At 46.7% G+C, this 26,097-nt stretch overlaps 1 protein-coding gene across 1 annotated transcript in view; it reads right to left on the reverse strand.

Annotated features, from left to right (window-relative positions):
• USP46 (ubiquitin specific peptidase 46) overlaps window positions 1-18,847 on the reverse strand; it is a 58,379-nt gene extending 39,532 nt beyond the window's left edge. The window contains exon 1 of the mRNA XM_080922761.1: window positions 18,703-18,847. Coding sequence (XP_080778887.1) covers window positions 18,703-18,738 — 36 coding nt within the window. The 5' untranslated portion in view covers window positions 18,739-18,847. The remainder of the gene's footprint in view (window positions 1-18,702) is intronic.
• Between the last annotated feature and the right edge of the window lie 7,250 nt (window positions 18,848-26,097).

Consider the following 26,097-nt stretch of genomic DNA (forward strand, 5'->3'; position numbering starts at 1 on the left):
TGACTAATCTCTGTCACAGCAAAGGAGAAAAATGAATGGATATCTCCCCTCCAAGGAGGCTCTTAAGAACTACAAAGGATATTTTTGCTTATAAGCCCTCTGGCCAAAACAAAAGTCGTGGAGCCACATAGCTGCAAGGGAGCCTTGCAAATGCAAGCATTTGTGGCAAGTTAAACGTTTCCCTTACCTAAAAATAGAAAGTAGATACTGGAGGGACAATCAGCAGGCAATGTCTCAGATGGTCCTTACATCAATGGTTACAACAGAAAAACTTGGAAGTATCTCAAGCTGATTAAATAATTATGATGATCTATAAAACAGAATACCATGTGTACTGCTGTGTAAAATGACCAATGACCAGCAAACCGCAGTATAGTGACGAGGTACCTTGGATATCCCTGGAAATGTCATTTCTTCAGCCAACATACAAGTGTCCCTGTTTTTGCCTGCTATGTGCTCCATACTCTTCTTTTTCTGAGAACAAAGTGGATGAAGCCTGTTGAGCTGTTGTATTCAACACCTACATTTTAGTGAAATTTGAAAGAATTTTTGAGAAATTCCTTGTTTTGAGCTTGAGGGTTTGTTTTAATTTTTTTTGTAATGTTTTTATCTGTTTGGGGTTTTTTTTGTTTTGTTTTTGTTTTTGAGACAGGCTCTCCCTGTGTTGTCCCAAGTGAAGCTCAACTCCTGGTCTCAAGTTATCCTCCTGCCTCAGCCTCTAGAGCAGCTAGGGTTACAGATGCTTACTGCTGCATCTGAGTAACAGTCAAGAAAATGCCAGTGATATTGCCTGAGAGTAGGGCTGAGGGATGAGAAGGTCACAGAGGAGCTTTCTTCTTGTTTTTAAAGATGTATTTATTCTATGCTTATGTGTGTTTTACTTGCATGTTTGTGTGTGCACTACGCAGTGCCTGCTGACCACAAGGATCAGAAGAGAACATCAGATCCCCTGGAACTGAAGTTATGGTGGCTATAAACTATCATATGGATGCTGAACGCTGAACCTGGGTCCTCTGCAAGAGCCACAAGTACTCTCAACCACTGACCATCTCTCCAGGTCCAAGAGATTTCCTTTTGATCCTTTTAACTTCAAAGTTTTTACTATCAAGATGTATTATTTTGGCACATACATTTAACACGATTAATAAAAATTCAGTAAGCTAATCCTCTACACCAGTGAGCTAAGTTACCTCCATCACTGTTGTCTGCCTTCTCTTACCAGTGTTTGTCTTTGAGAACTACCCCTTCACCTCTCTTTGGAGCTCAGAGATCCCGGTGCTGCTGTCCAGCCTGCCTACTCCACAGGGCAACAGAGAGGTTATCAGTGAAGAGGCAACAGTGAAGGTTATCAGTATGGTATCAATCAGGAAGGGCATTAGCTACACAAAGCCTAGCCTCCTGTTGCAAGCACCCAACACAAAAGGCAAATGGAGGCCCTGAAAACATAAAAGCTGTATGACCACAGGTTGAACAAAGAACCAATCCCTGTGGGGGAGGGGGTGGGGGAGGGGGTGGGAGAGGGGGTGGGGGAGGGGGTGGGGGAGGGGGTGGGGGAGGGGGGAATCACAGGATCCAGAAGCATAAGAAACAAAATTCTTACTTCCATCAGTGGGAGAAAGTGGAAACCTTTTGAGAAACAATACAAAGGGTCTTATTAAAAATAGAATCTAAGCTGGGACTACTTCCAACAAGACCGTAATGTTAGCTTTTCAGAGCATCTCCGGAGACTACTGAGGGGGCTTCCAACACACACACAACAAACAACTCTTGGAAGATGACTCATGAGGGTATAGGATGGCACTGAAAAAAAATTTCTTTTTAAAATCATTTTTTAAAGCAGTTTACAAGGAAAACAAGTTAGAATTCTTCCAGGGGAGGGATGTGGCCAGAAAGAAACAATTAGAACAGGACATCATGATAAGGTCAAGGTCTGTAAGAAGTGTCGAGAACATTGCTGCAATGTGTGAGCCAAACCAGGGAGGCCAGGAGGCACCAGGGGAAGTGAGCTAGCTCACACCACAAGTGTAAAGACCAGTGCCAGAAAAACACATGCCCTTGCCCTGGATCTCCCCAAGACAGCTCACATATCTCAGGACATGTCACCTCCCTTTCAACTTTGTACAGAAGAAAAAGGGGAACCAGGGAGGGCCCAAAATTATATCTAAATACATACAGAGGAAGGCATTGGTTACAAAGAGAGAATTAACAGAGATTACAGGAGTGGGGGATGGCCAGCAAAACTCTAGTTTTATGTTCAAAAAGCTACTCTACCAAGGAGATGTCTGTAGAACAATGATACATTCAAAAAGACAGTGACAAAGGTCATCCCCCAGACCAGTGACAGCATGCAGCCCGAGTTTTTAGAATGAGTCCAGAGCCTTCAATGTGACTCAGGAGGAATAAGGAACCTGATGCCTTAGGTGTGATTGAGACAGCAGATACGTGGGAAAGAGCATTAGCCGAGTAGGCACTGCTCTGAGGGCTGTGTACTCACTGCAATCCTTACAACAATTATCCTCCGAGTGTGTGTGTGTGTGTGTGTGTGTGTGTGTGTATGCATTCATGTACATGTGGGTGTGGGTGTGTCTGCATTCATGTACGTGTATGTGTGTGGGAGTGTGGGGGTGTGGGTGGGTGTGTACATTCATGTACGTGTGTGTGCATACTTGTACATGTGTGTGTGTTTGTGTGTTTGTGTACATTCATGTACATGTGGGTGTGTGTCAACATATGGAAGAAGAGGATGATGCTGGGTGTCTAGCTCAGTCACTCTCCACCATATTTTTTGAGACCAGACCTATCACTGAATCCATTAGGGGAGACATTAGTGTGACTGAGGAGCACCCCTATGTCTGTGACTCAGGAGTACCCCTATGTCTGTGACTCAGGAGTACCCCTATGTCTGATTTTTCAGGAGTGGATCAGTTAACACTAAATAATAAAATACAGTGTAATCTTACCCACTCCAACTTCTAAATCCTGCCTGGATACTACAAACAATATAGCAAAGGAAGCAGAGGTCAAGGGTGTGAGGATTAGAGGTAGGAAGAACACACGTGTCTTAGTCTGTCATATACAGCTCATCTCTATGGTCCGGCTATGAAGGGGAAATTGGGGGAGGGCTGGAGTTGGGTTAGATAGAGCAAAAGTATATGCAAGCTGAAGTATATCTACCACGTCTTCAAAACATGCAAAAGCAGGTAGGGGGAGAACCTGTCAGGAAAATGTCTGAGCCATGGGTCCATCTGCAGAGCTGCAGCCTGTCTCTCCCTCTCCTGCTGTCTCCTCCTCACCCTGTGGCTTCAATGTCAGCAGATTCCTTGACCTTCCTTCCCAAAGGTTGTCAAAGTTTGAATATGCTTGGCCCAGAGAGTGGCACTATTTGGAGGTGTGGCCTTGTTGGAATGGGTGTGGCCTTGTTGGAGTAGGTGTGTTGTTGGAGTGGGTGTGACCTTGTTAGAGTAGGTGCAGCTTTTTTGGAGTAGGTGTGTTACTGTGGGCATGGGCTTTAAGACCCTCACCCTAGCTGCTTGAAAGTCAGTTTTCTGTTTGCCTTCAGAACAAGATGTTAAACTCTCAGCTCCTCCTGCACCATGTCTGCCTGGATGCTGCCATGCTCCCACCTTGATGACAATGGACTGAACCTCTGAACCTGTAAGCCAGCCCCAATTAAATGTTGTCCTTATAAGAGCTGACTTGGTCATGGTATCTGTTCACAGCAGTAAAACCCCAGCTAAGACACAGACCTTGCCTGTCTGTTTCCTTTTGGCGCTTATCCCGATTCGTAACAGAGTAACTTATTAGCTGACATGTCACCCTACTAGATACACGGGTACAAATTACAGTTCATAGACCTATTTTGTGCTTCCAGATGTTTTGATAACATTTAACTGGAATACGGCTGTAACAGGTCGGGGTATTCGTGGCAATTACATTCCAGGAGAACAATCAGATCTTGGACTTGTTGCAGAGATATGGCCCACAAAATCTAAACCGTTTACTATCTAACCCTCTGCAGAAAAATCACCAGCTCCACATAAGATCCAGACTCTCCTCAGGAAGTGATTGCGTCTGATCCGTAAGCCACCTACCAGTAGAGAGAACATGACGCATCTGCTCACTGGACGAGCTCGGGGATATGGGGAGAGATGGAAAACGGTGTGTACTCAGTGCTCCAAGACGCACATCTGCATGCTCACACAATCTCACACACAAACCCAGAGCAAAGTCCTTCCATCCTACACAAGGAAATGCTGAGGGAAAGCTGCCAAGCTCACTGCGCCAGCAAGGGCAGAGCCAGGGACCCAAACATCTGGCTTCAGAATCAGCTGCTGACTACAAGTCAGGCCAGAGAATGCTTCGTTCACATTTTTAGTAATTCCTTAGCTGTGAGTGGAGGGAGTGGGAAGACAGCCAGGAGTGCTTTCTGGCTGCTGACTGGGCATATCCCTGAGAGTTATGAATGGCCATCCTGGTTATGAGCTAGCAAACATCAGCACGGGGCTTCTGTGTCCCTAAGGAACACTGAACCTAACTCTCCCGGCCAATAAATCACCAATGGGCATGCCCAGCCCCCACCTCTCAGGCGAAGGAGGGGTGCGCATGATGAAGCTGAAGAAGGTGAATTAACTTGCCAAGATGGGCTCTGAGCTGAGGCAGAGGTCAGTGGCAGCCAGACCCCTCAACCCCAGCTCCAGGCTGGAGAACCGTTTCTTGGCCCTTCTCTGGGCTTCAACAGGAAGCCAGTGGGCTCAAGAAGGCACAGCTGACAGATGCATGACAGCATGTGTCCCTGTCACTTATGTGACTCTGGAAGGGGTGATGTTACTCAGCAGCCTAACGTGATCCCACATAATGGCTGTTACATGGAAGCAGTGTCCACTCCCAGGACATCCCAGAGGCACAGAGTGGCCCATGAATGGCACCTGCTAGGGGCTCTGGCTGAAGAAAGTCAAAAACAGCTCTACACGGTCCTCATGCAGAAGTTAACTTCAATTCTGTAGCATGGGAGAAACGGCAGAGTCCACGTGTGTTTTCCAGCTGACAGTGAAGGACAAAACAGCCACCCAGCCACTGACTGCAGGGAACCAGAAACAAGAACTTCACTCCCAATCCAATGCCCGGAGATCCCTCCTCGGGGATGATGCCCCTTCGGTGACTTCACCCATCTGTTCTTATCTCATGACTTTCTGAGAGCTGGTGTTGGGCAGGGTCCTGGCAAGGCCAAGAAGGCGACTCCACACAATTTCACTGCACAGTCATCTTATCTTCCCGCTCCCCCGGCCTGCCACTGCGGTCTCTGTGCTCAAGGTCCCGAACCAACCATAAGTCAGGCCACCTTTTTCTCAGCGTAAGAAGAAGAGAGTCAGCATGCCTGAGTATTAGCCGCCTCGCCACCTCGAGGAACCACATCCTTCCAGAGCAGGGTGACGCCATTAGAGATACGTAATATGAGGGAAGAAAATCAGTAATGTGTGATTGTAAAAGCAGAAATCCAAAATTCTGCGTTGTCTCCCTTTGTGCCAAAAAACGTGGTATTGGGCGAAGAAAGGTAAGGAGGAGTGAGCGGCACTTTAAAGTTACTTGAAAGCCTTAGCCCCGCCCCAGCCCCGCCCCAGCCCCGCCCCAGTCCCAGCCCCAGCCCCGCCCCAGTCCCAGCCCCAGCCCAGCCCCAGCCCAGCTCAGGAAGAGCAAACACATTATCTACAACAAATGGCCAGAGCAATTTTTATCTGTCACGCTGAGTCATAAAGGAAATCAAGGCTTCTGTTTTACGGATCTTTGGGTTTTCATTTCATTTTGCTAGTGATCCTTTTTGTTACTGTATTTTACTAAAAATATGGGCCTGAGACAGATTGAAAATAAAAATAAAGTGTGTTCTTTGCTGTAGTCTTTGAAAATAATTGCCCAAAGCAAACCACTAAAATGAGATTGAGTTGTCTTACATGTCTGAACAGCTCCTCGGACACACTTCTAGTGAAAGAGATGCAAGGTAGAAGGTAAAAAAAAAAAAAAAAAAAAAACTCCATTGCCCCCAACAGGCCAAGTGGCAGAGGTTTCTCTGTGACACCTGCTAAGGCACAAGCTGCCCCTGTGTCTAGTGGAAGGCTGCTCAGCAAAATCTCTCATGGCTACCACTGCAAAGTCGTCTCTAAGAAGTCAGTCTTTTGTATACAGAGATGCCTCATGAGAACACAAAAAGCTACAAGTACACACAGCCGTCAGGGCAGGAGTCTGAAGGCGCTTGTGTTTCTGAACACTTTCCTTTTGCACACTTTGAAATTTCTGCCACGTGGCTGTAAATCACCTACTCAAAGGCTTGATTTAAAACTTCAAGGAACAGGAGTCGGCATTGCATGTAGTTTCCCAGTTCGTGACACCTACCTGTGCACACCAAAGAACTCAAAACGGGCGGTATGTGCTCTGGAGGACTGGATGCCCTTCAGTGGACCACAGACCATCATTATCAGGAGATGAAAGCACAGCGATCCTCACTGAAGACCCCAAAGCATGGCTGCATGCCATCGGTCTGGGCATCCCGAGGACATGTCAGTGTGAAGTCATGGCCCCTTCTGCTCGTGGCCTTCCCTTACTAAAGCCAACCTTAGGTTCCTATGAGCTTGCCTTTGCACCCACATTCTCACAGCTTTCTGTTTAGACCCAAATAGGTCAAGGAGACCTGCCTGACATTGCTGAATTAGAAAGAGATTGGGATCTGGGGTCCGTAGCTCACGGCTCCAGACCAGCAACCTGGACTCCTCTGCTTATGGATAAAGGAGGCGCAAAATCTATGGGTAACACATAAAGCGCTAGGCATAACCCATTCCGTCTGAGCCCCGCAGTAGACCAGGGAGGGAAACTCATTTCTCACCCATGCAGTATTGGATGAGAAAGGAGAGGGGTAGGAACACTGGGCTCTTAGACCCAACCAAAAGCATGGAAAACCTCAAACCAGACCTCAGCTACAGGCTTGTCTGCCCTCAGGAAGCTCTCCCAGGCTCAACTAAGATGAAATATACATATTTAAAGAAAACTATTAGAAAAGTTTGGGTGAAATCAGCATTAAGCGACACTGACCAGGCTAGAGAGACAGCTCGACAGTTAAGAGCGCTGGTTGCTCTTGCAGAGGACCCAGGTTTGGTTCGCAGAACCCACATGGCGGCTCAGAACCAACTCCAATAACCCCAGCTCTTGGGACCATCCATGCAGCCAAAGCACCCACTCATACAATATAAAAATTAAAATGAAGAGTCACCAACCTAAGCAATTGGATCTTCTCCATTGGTGTATTCTAGAGGAAGAAGAATGAGAGTAGAAGACACCTCACCCCCAGTGTACATGCACACATATGCACACGCGCGCACACACACTCAGACATGCAGAAACAGACACACAGAAACACATACATACAGACAGACACACACATACACACAGAGACATACACACCCATGCACACACAGATACACAGAGATACACACAGATATACACACATATATAAACACTGACACACACATACATACACAGAGACATGTAGACACAGACACACAGAGACACACACATACACACACATACACACAGAAACACATACACATAGATATACATATGTGAACCCAGACATACACACACATATACACACACAGACATACACATACACACATGAACACATACATGCATACACACGCATAAACATACACACATACACAAATGTCTCTGAATGTCACTGTGCTTACATTTTCTATTTGCTCTCATTTCTCCATACCATATGCATTCTCCCCGACCAATGAGCCAGAGTCCCCTCCACTTAAAGTGCCCTAGAGCCTGGCATTTAAATGGCACCCACTCTCCGGGCATCTCCATGAATAGTTTGCACTCCAGGCAGAGGAGTAACCAACGCCTTACAGTCAGAAGTCTGACATGAAGAGTAAGTTACAGTGTCCTGTTAGAGCACAGAGCTGATTCAGAGAGCTGTGTGCTTCTCTCTAGCTGTTTCTCTGACAACAGAAGCAGCAGACAGGGTCCCCTTCACCTCCGACACAGTCAGAATGAAGGCAAACGACTGATTTATTTATTTATTTTAGAATTTCATACATGAGTGCTGAATTTATGTAATTTCTATTCTTCCCTCTTCCCTCCAACTCCTCCATCTTCCCTCCACTCACTCAAGATCATGGCCTCTTACTCTATAATTGTTGTTGCACATATATACAATCACACACACACACACACACACACACACACACACACACACATATACAACCCACTGAGTCCATTTAGTGTAACTTATGTACATGTGCCTTAAAGGGGCAACAGCTAGGGATCAGATAATTTTTCAGGGGGACCACGACTAACTCTTTGTCTCTCAGGAGCCATTGATTGCCTGTAGGTTTTCCTCTAGGGGTGAGGCCTCATGAAATTCCCTCTCTCAAGTCACCTGCACTGTCACTGACCAGGACACCTGCTGCTAGTGTCATACAGACTTGGCAATGCTGCACCTGCGGAATCTCAACAAGGAATAGAGTTGGCTTCTGTGTCCTGAGTGCCGTTACTCCCAAAGTTAGATGAAGTGCCCCACAAAGCACAGTGGCGAGACAAAAAGCAGAGGATCCTTGAGCCTTGAGAAATTGAGAGCTTTGCACTGAGCTGAGTGTGGTGGTGCCTTTAAACCCAGCACTTGAAAGGCAGACACAAGATGGATCTCTGAGTTCAAGGCCAGCCTTGCCTACAAAGTGAGTTTCAGGCCAGCACAAAGAAAACCTATCTTGGAGCCCATCCCCAACCCCACCCCCCAAAAAAAGCCAATAAGCAAACAAACAAACAACAACAAAAGAGGTTTGTGCTTTCAGCAGGCACTAACTCACCACCAGAAGGAGATGATTATAAAACGCAACATGCACCAGGCCAACACAGCTTGCCAAGTGCTTCCGCAGGGGAGTTCCTTTGATGCCCAAGAAAGTGGGGAGGGTGCTTGGCTGTTCGCTTTAGTTGAAAGGACAAGGAAACAGCTCTGCATTTTACCAAGCAGGATAGTCCAATATCAAGCCCGACACCCCAACTACCCAGTGGAAAGTCATCCTGTTTCCTGCCTAAGATCGTGTTGCTCCAACTGTGCTCCCACCAGAAGCACCTGCTTCCCCAGAAAGGGGGTGTCACACGGCAAAATCTCATTCCAGATAGAATCAGCATTCTCACAACCTCTTTGCACTATGTACTCAAAGGAACACTGATTTTCTTTTATTTTTTTTAATGAAAGTGTTTTTTTTTTTTTTAAGGTAAGCTAGCTTTGAACTCTGAACCCGCCCCCAGTCTTTTATTCTCCATCTCCCAAGTGCTAGGATTACGAGTGTGTCCCACTACACCTGGCTACAAAGTAATGTTTTCGTTCTACCGAGCTAGATATCCTTATTTATTCATCGAAAACTATTTATTGAACATCATCACGTAAATGTGCTAGGCACCATGCTGACAGGTGGGGAAAAATATCACAAAAAGGGAAGCCTAGCTCCTGCCCTAGGGACCTACCAGAAACATGGCTTAAGGCCGTTGAGATGCCCCAATGGGTACAGTGCTTGCTGCACAAGCCTAATGATACGAGTTCAAACCTAGGTTCCCACATCAGGAGGGGTAAAGACCTGAAATGTGTTCTCCACATTCCACATACGCACACAGTCCCTTACATTTTCACTCTGTAAAACATGGAGGTATAACAACCTCAGGAGCTCATCACAATTAACCATGGTACTTAAAACATCACACACACACACACACACACACACACACACACACACACAGACACACACAGGACCAATCTAGACTGTATACACTTTATACAGTCAGAAACTCAGTGTAAGGCCCTTTAGCAACTGAGTATCAAATTTTTACTGACTGAACCACTTTGCAGAATACTTTGACTCCATTTTCCACTACTATAACAAACGCCGGAAAAGCCAAGTCTCACAAAGAAAAGGGAGCCAGCCATGGTGGTGCACACCTTTAATCCCAGCACTTGGGAGACAGGGGCGGGTAAGTCTCTAGGTTCGAGACCATCCTGGTCTGCAAAGCAAGCTCCAGAACAGCCAGGGCAACACACGGTAACCCTGCCTTGATAAACAAAACGAATGAAAGAATGAATGAAAGGCAGCCAGGAAAGATGTATTTTCTAAAATGACACTGCATATATGTCATAACTGTGTCACATATTTTCATATATTATATCACACATTTTTGTGGGTGTGCACATGCGTGAGCATGCGTATGTATGTATGAGAGCCCAGGTGCTATAGGGAGCATGTGGAATCAGAGGGCAATTTGTGGGAATTGGTTTTCTCTCTCCACCATATGGGTCTCAGGGATCCAACTCAAGTCACCAAGCTTGGCAGCGAACGCCTTCACCTGCTGAGCCATCTCTCTGGCCCCAGCCTTAGAGGCTGAAAGTCAAAACAGCATATGGCAGAGGCTCTGGAGAAAGCTTCATATTACATGGCTCACAGTGACAGAAACACATGTGGCCAGGAGAGATCAAGCTGTGAGGCAGGACATGACAGAGTCCAGAGAAGGGCTAGGCTTGCTCCATCGAGACCCCTCTTATGACAACTCATGTAATTGTTCAGCAGAATCCAAGAAGTACAACATCAGTCCCGGCCTAGGGCATGTCGTAGTGACCTAACACCTCCTTCTAGGCTTCACCTCTTAAAGGTCCCACCATCCTACTGAGGAACCAAGCTTCCAACACATGAACCATCAAGAGACACATGAGACCAAAACACAGCACCTTGTAAAGTTGCAGGTGGCACATCCTAGGAGAGGAAAATCTACTGCAGGATTCTAGGACAAAGGGATGGAGACCAGGGTACAAAGACAGCAGAGACATCCACTGTGTCGCTCTTTTCAGAACAGAGTATTTCAGAAGCTATTGAACCTTGAAGAAGAGAACCAATAATGGACCCATAGCCAAGTTGAAGAGCAATGTCACAAAACAATGAGAGAAGAAAACCGAATTTCTGAGTCAACCTGTTCGCAGCCAAATTTGTTGAGAAAAGCCAGAGTTGCAAAAGGGCCAGTCTTGCACACAAACATCGACAGACAGCCTAGAGAATCACAGAGAAAAGGCATGCATGATGAATGCCCCATAACTCCAGAGATGGTTTGTTCTAGAAGGAGAAGTGAGGCAGAGACAGGGTGCTGAGAGCTGGCTTCTAAGCATTGTCTGAAAAAAAACAACTTAACTAAATGTGGCTACATTGTGATATCTACTAACTCTGAAAAATAGACAACTAGGTACATGACACGGATTACATTTCTTCTTATTTTTGTGATGATTTTGTTTTTTAAAGTTTCTTTCAAAGGCTACACAGGTGATACACAACCAGTACTCAAGAAAGCTCTGTGAGCGAAGACAAAAGAAAAAATAAGAGAGAAAGAAATCAAAAAAACAAAACACCTAATTGTTTAATGTCAAGAAATACAACTGGAGACTGACACACTCTCTTGCTTTTGAAGTTAAATCACTGCCTTAAATAATTGTACATTGATTTTCTTAAAAATTTTTTCTTAAAAAAAAAAAAAATACATGGTAGGTAATTCCTCCAAACAATCTTTTTAAGAGCTTGCGGCTATCACCCAAGAAGTAGGTTTTTCCTCAAATTGAGGTCTCAAATCCAACTGTGTGGGGATTGGAAGTAAGAATTAGGTATTTAAAAATGCAGGTTCCAGGGCCTCACCTGAGATCTGCTTACTCAAAATCCCTCCCTCGTTTGGACCCTTAATGAGAGAACACACAGGTGTGCTCCATTCTTTGGTACACAAAGAGCCACTGAATTATATGTCACTTTTGTACTTATTGTGCTCAGTGAGGGGACATTCGCAGAGCTCTGGAGTTGGGGTGAAGGGAATGTTTTCCGATAGTGAACACAGCACTTGCAACAGGACATTCAAGCCAAACCTGATGAACAATGGCTTTCTGCGAACAAAACCTAACCCAAAGGACAAAGAAATGTGCTTTTAGAAGAAGATCAGTTTCTAAAAGATCTTCAAACAGCAACTGGGTCAACAGGAAAAGTCCTCAAGTCCGGCCCTGCAGCTGTGTGTGCCAGAAGAGGCCCGGCATGACTTTCACCAAGGCCAATTTCATTCAAACAAAGCACGGACGTGCACCGGAACGGGGCTTGAAATGAGCCCAGCCGGCACAGAAACAGATCCAGAATGAACTTGGATGTCCCAGAACTCAGGTCATCCCCACTGGTGTCCACCACCTCCGTGCTGCCAGTGCCCCACCCCGGAGAACATTTCGATGTCCCCCCCACTTTCCCTGATTTTCCTGTTCACCATCCCAGGCCCTGTGTTCAGACGAAGCCAGCACCGATCATGAATTAGAAACAATGCATCTCAATATACACAGGAGATGTTCGGCCTCACTAGCAAAGAATAAAGTGCAAGTTTAAACCACAGAGATGCAATTTCACACCCATCAGATTGGCAAAATGCCACATCCAACAATATCAAGTGTCAGCAAGCGTTATGGAACCCCTAGGCCCCCTCCCCCAACCATGCTGGCTGGAGCAAAAATTGGTACAACTGCTTCAGAGAACAGCCTGGCAATAGATTACATCGGAAGATGCCCATTTCCTTTGACCCAGCAATCCTCTTCTGGACGTTTACGGCAGAGAGACTACAAACATTAACACAGGAAGACAAGCTTAAAACCGTTTATAAGTTTGAAATACACTGATCAAAAAAGAAAGCCCCGTGATTATTAATAAATTGGATATATGGTGGCATATTCATTTGAAGGAATATTATACAGCAGATAAACTAAAATTTATGTGTATCATGATGAATAAACCTCATGATTATTTAATTAATATCAGAAAATTGGTGTAAGCTCAGATTTACAGGGGTCGTTTAAAACACGTGAATCAGCACTGTATCTGGTTTGTCAGTGCACACATATCTGGTAAAAGTATGAAACACAGGATAAATGCCAAATTTGAAATAATGGCCACTGTGTCTAGGGAGTGGTGAGCTGGAGATGCTCGTAAGAGGTTTTAACTGTGTTTGGCGTAGTTCATTTCTTCCCTGGGTGGGGAGTGCTGACTGCTTGCTCTATTATTCCACATACCTTTCTGGATGTCTAAAGTTCATCTCCACCCTAAGAAGGAATCCCAGGACTGAGTTTATTTACTTTGTGAATTCTGAAGGGGGGGGGGTTGCTGGACCAATGAATGGCAATGTGAGCATTAGGAACCCACAGGTCCCCTGCTAGTGATCAGGATAAGGGAGCCACTGCAAACAATCACACTCACCACCGTGGTGAACATGGGATTTATAATGTCCATTAATTAACCCATAATCCCAGAACAGCAGCAGTGCAGACAGCCTATAGAACCATTGATAGCAGATGATGTTTGTACTGGGTTATATTGAGGGCAGTTTCTCTCCAAAGACTATCAAGGCCTTTCATACTCCTAAGCAAGCACTGACATCCCAACAAATGGCAGTTAACTGTTAACAGCTTGCAACAAAGTATTTGGACCTTACAAATTAGCCAGGTTAAAGGATACCACAGGTCACAGCTTCTCTGGCCAGCCTGCTCTGGACTAGCTTCCAGAGGAGATCAGAGCTCAGAGCAGGAAGAGGTATCGCTCTTCATGGCATCAGAAAACCTCAACTAACTGCAAAGACCAGGCTCAGATACTAGTGGGCAGGAGACCCACATCTAACCAGAGAAGGTTCTCTTAGCTGCAAAGGCAATCAAAGTTCAAAATTCCTTTCAGGTTTAACCTAAACACATGAAGATTCACACTAACAAAGACAAAGAAGCAGGACCTAGTGTGCGGTAGAACGCCAGACTTCTTACTCAGAGAAGGTCTCCCACGTCTTCAATTTTAGCCAAGTATCGGTGTTCAAATTAGTCTTCCCCCAGGAGTCCAAGGAAAACAGAAAATTCTGCAGACTTAATTGTCAGGTTCTGACCTAAATAAACTACAACATATTAGACCTGAAAGGTCAGGACAGCAGATATTTTTTTCTTTAAACATTAACCCACTTCACCTCAGGCTACATTTATTAAACACCTAACAACTATCAGAACGGACCCTCATTCATAACTGTAACCTTTTCTCACCGATACACTAAGCTCTGCCTCCATCGGCCAGTTATCTTTGCAAATAGAATGCATGAGTCAGAGAAATAAGTTATCTCTCCAGGCACATTGGGAGACTAGCTTTTTTTATAATTATTAAAGTTCTGATCATTCTCAAACCACTTGCTTTAGGTATGCTGATTTATTAAGAGTAAAGGATCCTTCTAGAAATCCTCAGTTTGGGAACTGAGAGGGCTACTCAGTAGCTGGTCTTAGAAAGGACCTGAGTTCAGTTCCCAGCACCCAGCGAAGCTCACAACTGCATGTGCCTCTGGTTCCAGGATCCAACACCCTCTTGTGAGCATCAGGCACACACACAGTGCACAGACATACAAGCAGTTGGACACTACACACGTAAGATCATGTCCCCAGTTGTGCCAACAATGTTTGCTGGTTTTAGTTTTTCTTCGTTCGAAGTCAACTTCACCCACATAAAAGAATTCAATTCTGACACACAAATGGGCCCCGGAAAACATCCTATAGGTGATCCATGTTAAACCACCAATATCTGGTGAGTTCAACAAGGTCTGAAATAGGTAGTTAGGAACTAAAGAAACTGAGCCAGTTAAGAAAGGAAAGACTTTAAGAAATACTATTTTCTAAGAAATGTCTCAAAAATTAAGATCCCGGATGTATAATTTACCAAAGGCTACCAACACTGTCCTGGCTATATGCAGGATGACGCTGTCCTGGCTGTGTGCAGGTTAACACTGTCCTGGAATGACACCCAGTCCAGTTGACTGGTGTTGACTATGATCAGGAAAAGTAGGAACCCCACATAGAAAGTGTGCGACTCTTACCAACGTGTCCAGGAGTGCTCATCGGTGTGCCCACTTCCCTACTTCTAAGATTCTGTGCACACCCATCTGTGTGGCTATCCACTATATGGGAATCATTTCATCTTTTCCAACATCAGGCCACAAGTACAACATTTCACACACACACACACACACACACACACACACACACGCACACACACACACACACACACACACTGCTGGAAGACAAAACTCAAGCCTCACATAGGCTAAGCAAAGCATTCTACCCCTAACCTACATGTTCCACCCACCCTCTTAAAACCTACTACTTGATACAAGCATTCCCCCCAAAATACATCTTAACAGCACCACTAACAAATGAAATGAAGGAGAGATGACCTAGGCCAGTTTATACCAGTACAAGTCACACTTGCTTCTTCTTTTTCTTTTTTTTTTCATTTTTAGAAAAATCCCTCAATTCAGGAAACAACACAGCTCAAAACCACAAATGAATGATATCTTCCATATGGAGGGCCACGAAACACACAGAGGGTGGAATCCGCTCCCTGAACTACAGAGGAGTGTCGGCAAGGGACATTCATTTCCTTATGCCTAGTAGCAGCTGAAGCATTTTCAAAAATTACAACACACCAGCCAAACAAGCTTTACTATCTCCAACCACACAGCCATGTGGTCAGACTGACGCGCCCCAAGAGAGCTGATCAGGCATTACTAAGGGAGCGTATTCACAAGAAGTAATTGAGAACCAGGTCTAAACTTTCAAAGTAGCTCAGTGGGGATGGGGTGGGGGAGGGAAGGGGGATGGTAAGAAAAAGAAAGGGGTGTGAAGATCTTATTGAAGGAAGGACCTACTTTTGGGCACATTAAAACTCTGCTGGGAGCTCCTTCAATAGAGGGAAGGAGATGGCCGTTCAGAGCTCGATCTTGGTCTGTCTTGGTTTATGTTTCCCCAGAAGATAATGTCTTTAAACACTCATTCAGAACTCACGCCAGGAAGACGTTTAAAATATACCAAATATCTACTTCTCTAAAAGCAGCCTGGGTATATTGCTCTGTGGTGGAATACTTGCCTAGCCTCTACGGGGCCATGTTTTGAGCCGCCCAGTATCAAATAAATAAATATAAACACACAGCAAGCAAACAAACAGTCCCTGCTTGCTCTAGCACTCCTCAAATCAGCTGGGAGCAAAAGGAGAAGGTGACCAAACGCAAGTAAGAGCCTCAGTGAGAAACCCAATAACAGGAGAGACTAGCAGACACCCTACCTGGAAACAGTTCATGGTCAAGGAAGCTTTGATCTCGCTGTGCAGAGAGAGACAGCAGTCTCAGCACCAGCCTTCTCCTCTGGGAAATGTGAACGGGAGGGACAGAAATGCCCTGAGCAGCTTTTATAAGGGGCGGGGCTTTATAAGGGGCGGGGCCTCCAGTTCCCACCCCAGCTTCTCTACAAGAGTCCTTCAGCTTGCTTTGCATAAGTGACCCAATGGGCTGTTTATACTCAAGGAGAAGAAGACAAATTCCCATGGTGCCTAAAAGCACTGGAAGGTAACATCATGACCACAGCGGCTGCTACTCGCTGAGAACTTACTACGTACTGGGCCCTGAGCCTGGAATGCAACCAATTATCAGCCCATTTTTACAAATAAAAGCTGAGGCAAAGACTCTGCTCAAGGACACGAGGCTGCTGAGGTCAAAGTGAGACTTAAAGCTGGACAGAGCAGAGCTAGCGTCTCTGTCATCTAGTAGGTAATCTCCTGCTGGAGGTCTACCTGGGCTAAGGAGCCCCTGGCCTAGAGACTACAAGCCACAAATAAATACATAAGCAGGAGTGAACCTAGAGGCTCACATTAGAATGCGAACATTTCTCCACTTGCCCAGGACAGTGTCTGAACAGAAACATATTAGGTTCACTTCACTATAGGAAGAGGGGGAGGGGGAGGATGAGCTTTAACTTGGTCACCAGAAGTGTTTGTTTTACTGACACAATATTGGACCATTCCTCTCATGTCCTTCCAGAAGCTTGTCTCCCTGGCTGAGTTTCAGTGAAAACAGGTTGTGACATTCTGTCCAGGTGTGCCAAAGAAGTCCTAGCTACAGCAAGGGCAAGAACGAGCCGGAGGCAGACTTCCTCTCGGGACCTGCTTGCTCTCTGGTTTCCACTGCTTAAACTGTGCTGGGAGGTATCACTGAATGCAAACTGGACCAGAGCAAGAACCACAAGCAGGCACTGAGCCTGCGGCGCCTGTAGGCTTTTGGCCACCCCCACAGGCGGGAAACTACTGTGGTTTCCCAGCTCCCCCACTGGAGCTTGGTGACAGCAGAGACCCTGAGAAGAAATGCATTGTCTTCTCAGAGCATTCAGCCACATTCATGTCACTGGACAGCAAGAAGCAGGAAACCTGTGTCTTCCACCAGAGAGGGAAAATGGCAAGGCTGCAGGAACCTTCATCTGAGGAGACCTGTACCAAGCAGACAGCTCTTACTCTGGTAGCTCCTGCATTTGCTCTGCTGGCCATGGCGAGCCGTGCGGAAAGCTGGAGCCAGCCACAGCAGGTCTCAACTCCACCTGAGCTCCTTAACGCTCTGTGCCATGTGTTGATCTTGCAACAGAATGTGGGACAGAAAATTTAAAGAGCTGTGTGCTGGGGGAAGGGCAGCCAGATCACCTTACCTAAGGCCTACTTAATCAGACCTCCTCAGATTCCCTTTAGATGCTAGTATCAATAACTTGGTGGCAGGGTGGGGGGAGTATTCCCCAAAATGAATAAATAAATAAATAAATAAATAAAAGCAGTGTTCCAGTTTGAAGGGACTCAGAGGGAGGGAGGATCCAGAGGATGCAGGCAGAGAGAGCACACACCCTCCAGTCCCACACGAAGGGTAATGCTTTACCCCAAACTGACCTCCCTAAGGTTCGCACAAGTGGGGGTGCCAACTGAGTACACTGGAAACTGGTTCCGAGGAAACTAAACAACCGGAAAGTAGGGGGAAATCCAAATTAAAGTGACCTCTGGGTAACACCCCCCACGACCCCAACACTCCATCATCAGACATGCCAGGCAGTGCCCAAGTAATGAAGAGGAGGCGGGGCAGGATGACCCCTGCAGACTTCCTTACACCCACAGCCACCTCACTCCCAGGGCCTGCAAATGTTCCGGCCGGCCGCCTTTACAATCTCCTGCATGCAGGTGGGGAAACTGAGGCCTCCATAACAGCTTGTCGTGGTTTCCGATAGCAGGTTTTAGTTCGCCTCTTTAACCAGATTCTTCACTTGGATTTTTTTTTTTTTTTTTTTTTTTTTTTTTTTGTCACAGCTTTTATGTCTATCCAAAATCTCCTAGTGAGAATATCGCTGTTGCAAAGTGAATCTTAAATACAATCGAGGCTGAACTCCAAAAGGAGCAGAGGACAGTCGGTGAGTCCAGTCAGGGTTTATTTACTGCACCAGGAGGATCTACTTCCTCCCACTCCAGGCTTTTACCCTCACGGTCCTCCCTCGGGACATCGGTGTGCGACCACCTCGTACCCTCCACCCCCACCCACCGCCCGCACCGCAACTCGAGGGCGGGGACACGGGGCTGCCCTGGGGATCCCTGGGATCCGCTTGGGGGTCCCCGGTTGGGGACAGAGGCAGGGGACTGCGGTCAGCCGGCCCAACCTCGGAGCCGGGAACTTCTGGCCGCACGGCCCCCACGGCCGCGGCGCGTGTGCAGCGCCAGCCCGGGGTTCCCTTTCTTTGCCTGGCTCGCTGCGGGCGCGACCCCCGGCGGCTTGGCGGCCACTCACCATATTACAGATGGAGGCGATGTTTCGGACAGTCATTAGTCTAAAGGTTGCAGCGATCGCGCACCGCCATCTTTACCAGGGGAAAACGGGACTGTCCATGGTGGCGCGCAGCGAGGCCGGGTGGCGGCGAGGCAGCCTGGGGCCGGCTTGCAGTGGGGTTGGGCGAGCGAGGCCGGGCGGCGGCGAGGGCGGGGACGGCGGCGCGGGGCGGGGAGTGGCAGAGCGACGCAGCCGGGGCCGCGGAGGGCGGGAGGAGGAGCCGGGAGCCGGGAGGCGCCGAACCGGGCCGCTGCTATGTTCCCACTTCTGGCCGGGACTCGCTCGCCCAACGCCGCTGGGAGCCGTTCTTGCTCCTCTGCCCTGGGGTCCCGCTCGGTGCCAGCTGCACCGCTAGGCCAGTCCCCAGCGAACCCGGCGCTGAGGCCTTCACTCCGAACCCAGGACCTCAGCGAGCACTGGACACTGGCCCATCGTGGGCTGGGGACCTACACCAGGGGGACACGGGCTGCTCTGCCTGTGCCTGCTGGACTCCAACAAGCCAGGGGGGTTAGGGATTAGCTAGTGGAGAATACAAGTAAGGGATTAAGGGTGACTGCAGTCCAACTTTAAAGTTTCTCTCCAGGGTTCTAGCCAGATGGCATCCGCCGGAACCCAAAAAGTAAAATGAGACCGGGGCATGGCCAGAAAGCCCTGGCCAGCAGCAACCCAGAATTCCGGGTCTAGGCAGAAGCACTCGGGAGATTTGTAACTTTAGCAGGTACAGAGGAAATGGCCAGGTCTGGGCGGTACTAGAGGCTGTCCAGGAAATACCAGAACCAATCCCCCATCCGCGGAGCTCCTGACCTCAGTTTTGTGAGACTGGGTGCTGTTTGAGTTCTTACACATGCCTGCAGAGACCAGATACTGCAGGCTCCGGGTGCACATTGTACATCGCGTGAAGGATACGTACATGAGAATTGAAAAAGTCCATTTCAAATATGAGGAATAACTGTGCAAGCAAGTTCACGGTCCCATGCTTTCTGCAGGGAAGCTGTGCATGTGGGACGTGATAAACTCCCGAACCAATGTATTTTGTGGGGAATTAAATTAGGAGAGAAATTAATGTAATTGAAGACAGCTTTATCTAGCCAAGAGTAACATACTGGGGGGGGGGGGCAGGATAATAGGGTTATATACATAACACGTAAGAGCCATCCACTGGTAATTCTTCTAGGACCTGGGGTGGAAATAAAAGATAAACACTACTGACTGAAGGTTGGGGGAGGGGGAGGGATCATGTGGATACTATGTTTTTCAGTGTGTAGAAGGATTAATATTCCTGCTCACAGTGAGTCATTTTACCTAATTTTTTTTTTACTGCTGTCAGTTATGATTCTTTCAGCATCTACACTACTAGTTAACAGACACGGTTAGCTCCATAAGGCTTACACTACTAGTTAATATACACGGTTAGTTCCGTAAGGCTAACAGAGCAGGTATCCAGCCCAGCTCTGTGTCTCTCAAATAGTACAGATAAAGGTATGTGGGCACCACTGGGAGGGGGAAGGGAACATTGATAAAACACCCAAATTATAACTGGCCAGAACAGTAAGTTCCAGAAAAGCTGTAGATCGAGAAATGTTACAAGCTAAAGGCCTCAGCTTTATGCATGGTTAGTCTGACGAGTTACATGCACAAGTTTTCTGATGATAAGCTTCATGATTTCTTCTGATATGAATGTACTGATAGCGAAGCCTATAGGAGTTAAAAACACAATTGAGAGCTTGGGCAATAAAGTGCTCACTGTACAAGCATGGATCCCTAAGTTCAACCCCCATCCCCAGAGTCAACACCCACAAGTAAAGAGACATGGTCACATTGTAGAAATACTGGAGAGACAGAGACAGAATGCGTGGGGCTTGTGTTTGCTGGTCAGCCAGACTAGTCAAATCACAAGCTACAAATTCAGGCACAGACCCTCTCTGTCTCAAAGTGGAAGGGACAGAGAGACAGCCGGATGGTTAAGAGTGCATATTGCTACCATCCACAGAACTTATGAAGCTCAAAAAGAAGGAAGACCAGAATGTGGGTGCCTCAGTCCTTCTTAGAAGGGAGAACAAAACAGGGCAGGAAATACAGGGACAAAGAGAGGAGCAGTGATTGAAGAAAAAAAAATCTACGGAGACTGCCTCACCTGGAGAACCACTGCATATGCATCCACCAAACCCAAGCACTATTGCTGATGCCAAGAAGTGTTTACTGGCAGGAACCAGACATAGATATCTCCTCAGAGGCTCTCCCAGAGTCATACAGATACAGAGGAGGATGCTTGCAGCTAAACTTCAGACTGAACATGGGGACCCCAATGAAAGAGCTAGAGAAAGGACTTGAATAGCTGAAAGATTTGCAACCTCATGGGAAGAACATCATCATCATTAGCCAAGGCACTGAGGGGGAGAGGGAGCACCTTCATGGAAACAAGTTGAGGGGGAGGGTATAACATTTGAAATGTAAATACAGAGAATATCCAATAATTTTTTTAAAAAAATTAACAACCAAGAGTGCATATTGCTCTTCCAAAGGACCTGACTTCAATTCCCATCACCCATGTGGGGTGGCTCACAAACACCTGTAACTTTAGCTCCAAGGGATTCCATGGTTGCTGGACCATGGACCTGCATCATATGAACATATCCACTTACACACACACACACACACACACACACACACACACACACAGAGTTAAAAATAAATCTTTAAACAACAAATAAGGCAGAGAGAAAGACATCCAACACCAACATTAACCTCAGGTTTTGACACATACCATGTGCTCACACATGAACATACACACGTTTACACACACATACACAAACACCACTGGCACAGTGAAAACCAACCAGCACCTGACTTTGGGTGCTGTGCCAACAAGAAAAAGAATTGTTTGCATGCCCTCTAAACACCTAAAACTAAGTAGGCATTGTAGACAGGCTGAAATCTGGATGTGGTGTGGTATAATCCAGTGCTGGAGAGGCTGAGTCAGGGGGACTGTGACATGTTCAAAGCCCACCTGGGCTAGGTAGTGATTAACAGGCCAGCCAGGGAGAGGTGGGGAGACCCTGTCTACCTTTGAAAGAAAATGTTGAAAGTCAGGCTGTGGGTTAGTCAGCAAATCAATTGAACATAGCAGAGTTTACCTAACTCATGAATGATTAAATGTATTTTACAATCCGGTAAGGTTGATATTCACGAGTCTCAATTACAGAAGGCTTTTGGATTGGAAAAATTGTAACCTTGGCTTCATTGAGTGAGGAACTATCATGGGTAGAAAGAGGTAAAATCTCACAGATGGTGCCTAGCTACTGAAGGGATTTTGAGGGAAAGCGTTTCTACATATAGACTACAGCTGATGTGAGATCTATGGTAGGAAAGGAATAGTCAAGAAATGGAAAGATGGTTTCTAGGCCAGCATCAACCTAAATGGAGCAGAGGGAGGCAGCCACTCCAGGTAGTATGCTCCCTGAGGTAAAGTGTGATCCATGAACCAGCACTGGCATCTCCTAGGATGTTCCCTCTCCCTTGGTCTCAGTCAGGGTTTCTATTCCTGCACCAAATATCATGACCAAGAAGCAAGTTGGGGAGTAAAGGGTTTATTCAGCTCACACTTCCACATTGCTGTTCATCACCAAAGGAAGTCAGGACAGAAACTCATACAGGGTAGAAACTTAGAGGCAGGAGCTGACTCATTGACCAAGCAGGGTGATGCTTACTGGCTTGCTTCCCATGGCTTGCTCAGCTTGTTTTCTTACAGAACCCAGGTCTACCAGCCCAGGGATGGCACCACCCACAATGGGTACTCACACCCTTGAATACTAATTGAGAAAATGCCATACAGCTGGATCTCATGGAGGCATTTCATCAAGGGAAGCTCCTATCTCTGATAACTCCAGCTTCTGTCAAATTGACACACAAAACCAGCCAATACACATAATCAAACCCTAGGGTTCAGGTGTGTCTTACCTTGCACCTGGAGTCAGGAGGAGGCCTAATGGCCCAGCTACAGAGACTGATTTGTCCAGTAAAGGGTCAGCCCTGGGACTTCATGTGCAAATATGGGTGCTGATACATGTGTGTGTGTGTGTGTGTGTGTGTGTGTGTGTGTAGGCAAGGTTAAATATTGGGGGTCTTTGGGGGCTGGGGAAATGGCTTAGTGGTTAAGAACACTGAGTTCAATTCCCAGCACCCACATGGTGGCTCACAACAACCATCTGTAATGGGATTCGATGCCCTCTTCTGGTGTGTGTGAGGACAGCTATAGTGTACATATTTATATAAAGTAAATAAATAATTCTTTTAACAATAACAAAAAAAAAAAAAACATTGTGTGTCTTCCTCAATTAGTCTCTCCCCTATTTTGTGAGACAACGTGTCTCACTGAAACTGGAGCTCACTAATTTAGCTAGGCTGGTTGGGCAGTGAGCCCCAGGGACCCTCCATGCTCATCTTCATATGTGGATGCTAGTGATCCAAACTCAGATCCTCCTGCTTCTGTCGCAAGGCCTTTACCCCCTGGGCGATGTTCCCCAGATACGTTACAAGGTCTTTTTCTCTATGGACCAGGCTGGCCTCAAATTTCAGGCCACTCTCCTACCTACAACCTTCCAAGTGCTGGGACTACGGGTGTGAGCCACCATCATACCAAGACTTTAGTGAGAAATCAGTTCCTGTCTCCATTCCTGATTCTGAAAGGCTGATCCAACATGGATGTAGAACCAACTTCTTACCCAGGACCCAGAATGAAGCCTACACAGGAAAATGGCCCCGAGGCATGGAGGGAACTCTATTGTTGTTCATCCTAGATCTGAATCCCAGACTGAGCATCTACCCCTGAAGACTCAAAGAATCCTAATGAATCAGTGTCTCCTGTAACCAGACAGCTCAAGGGCGGCCTCCTCTCACATATTCACTGCTCTCCAACCCTCATTAGATAGGAAGGGGCAGTCTGGTGTGTTTTGCCCCCATGTGACACTAGAGGAACTAGGGCATTGTCCATTGGAGTCATTGTCCCTCAGTCACACTGCACTCCAGCCTGTGAGCAGCACCGGTCACTTGAGACAAATCCAGATGATGATGGGTTTTGGAGCTGTTCCGATGCTAGTGGCATTTGTGAGCACTCTTTAGGAGAGTCTCTGCCACTTTGGGGATATTGCTAGTATAAAGTAAGCCGGCTCTGGAATGAGCATAACATCAGAATTCCTCTAATGCGGTGGTTCTCAACTTGGGAGCCAAATGACACTTTCACAGGGGTCACCTAAGACCATCAGAAAACACAGATATTTTACATTACGATTCTTAACAGAAGCATAATTATAGTCAGGAAGTAGCAATGAAATAATTTTATGGCTAGAGTTACCATAACACGAGAAACTGTATCAAGGGGTTGTAGCATTAGGAAGGTTGAGAACCACATCTCGGATAACTGCATCTAATGTCACTAATGCCCTGCCTTAAAGAATTAGGTAGTCAAGAAATACTCCTGATGTCAACACTGGCCTACATACACACATATGTGAACATGTGTAGGTGCCCATTCAAACACACATACACAAACACTTCGATAGATAGATAGATAGATAGATAGATAGATAGATAGATAGATAGATAGAAAGTAGGCATCTGAAAGGGTCCCAGGGAGCTGGAGGGATGGCTAGGTGGTTAAGAGGTCCTGAGTTCAATTCCCAGCAACCACATGGTGACTCACAACCATCTGTAATGGGATCCATGCCCTCTTCTGGTGTGTCTGAAAATAGTTACAGTGTACTCATATACATAAAATAAATAAATCTTTTTGTAAAAAAAAAAAAAAAAAAAAAAAAAAAAAAGGGGTTCCAGAGTTCATGATACCCTGAATTTAGAGGATGGTGAGAGAGAAAAAGAGGGGGGGAGGGGGAGAAAGAGGTGAACAGAAGGAAAACTGGCTTTTGTAGTTGACTTCGATGGAAGCCAGGGACCAGAATCAGATTTCTGGCTAGAATGAAGCATGTGCCTCTTTTCCTTTGAATTGGTGTGTGGGCGTTTTGCTTGCATACATACCTGTCTACCATGTGCATGACTGGTGCCCACTGAGGCCAAAAGAGACATTAAACCCCCTGGAACCGGAGTTCCCACCCGTTGCCAGCGGCCATGCCGGTGCTTAGAACTGAAGCCAGGTCCTCCTGGAAGAGCAGCCAGTGCTCTTAACAGCTGAGCTGTCTGTCTGCCTTCCCAGAGCACTTTTATTTTTAACAAGAAATGCTGAAGATTAGATTTAGGTGAGTGTGACTAAGAGACATGAGGGTGGCTCAGAGGTGTGGACTTGGAGACACTAAGCGCTTGAATTCTTAATTAAGCCCTTAACTATGGAAGTCTTATGTTAAGAAACATTTTCACTGGAGAAATAAGTCTAAGAGTAATTAATGCATACATAATAATGGAGGGCATGCAGCTCCGGAGGAGTTTGCCCCAGCAGAAGGTAGAGCAAGAGACAAGGGGGTCATCAGAGAGCTCTACCATGCAGGGCGGCTGTGGGAGGAGCCAACAGAAACTAGGAGAGCCTCTGAAATAGGGAGGAGAAAGACAGGTGATGTGATAAAAAAAAAAAAACAGTGGTTCAAGACAGAGGAGTGTGTATCAAATCTGCTATAAAATCAGCATACCCTACCACCCTGCACAAGCTACCACAACCAGCATCTAGAGAATAAAGCCAATGACAGCCGCAATTCTGAGCGCTTTCAGAATAGGCTCTAAGATACGAGTGTTGGCCTCGAGGCTCTTCGCGAAAAGTGGTATTAGCTTCTGTGTTTGGCGGGGAAGAAAGTTAACATTTTCCAGCGCCTGGGTGTGTGGTAGCACATGCCTTTAATCAGGGCACTTCCAAAGCAGAGACAGGTGGATCTCTGAGTTCCAGGACAGCCTGGTCTACAATAGTGAGTTCAAGGTCAGCCAAAGCTACACAGTGAACTCCTGTGAACGGAACAGATGGGGAAGCGGGTAGGGAAGGGGAAGGAGAGGGCAGAGGAGGAGAAAAGGGGGGAAGGGGAGGGGGAAAGGGAGGGGAAAGAGATTCAGAGTCAGGTGGGGGATGAATAAACTGAGCCTGACCACCTGAGTTCTATCCCCAGGGTACACATGGTGTAAAAAGAAACTGACTTTGTCTCCCTACCAAAGTGGGTGGGGGTATGGGAAGACGTGAAGAGGGAGAGTTCTCCAGGACTGCTCAAGCACCATCTCTAAGAGGTGCTCTGCAGCTCCCTCTAGGGTAGTCCGGGTGGGAAGTTTGGACAGAATCCACACGGGAAATGGATGGTTTTAAAGTAAGGGAAGCGGAGACAACAACAGACTCTGACGCGGTGAGGGGAAGGAGGGTGGTGCTCTAAACAG

This window comes from Micromys minutus (genome assembly GCF_963924665.1).
Source record: "Micromys minutus genome assembly, chromosome: 1".
Classification (NCBI taxonomy): domain Eukaryota; kingdom Metazoa; phylum Chordata; class Mammalia; order Rodentia; family Muridae; genus Micromys; species Micromys minutus.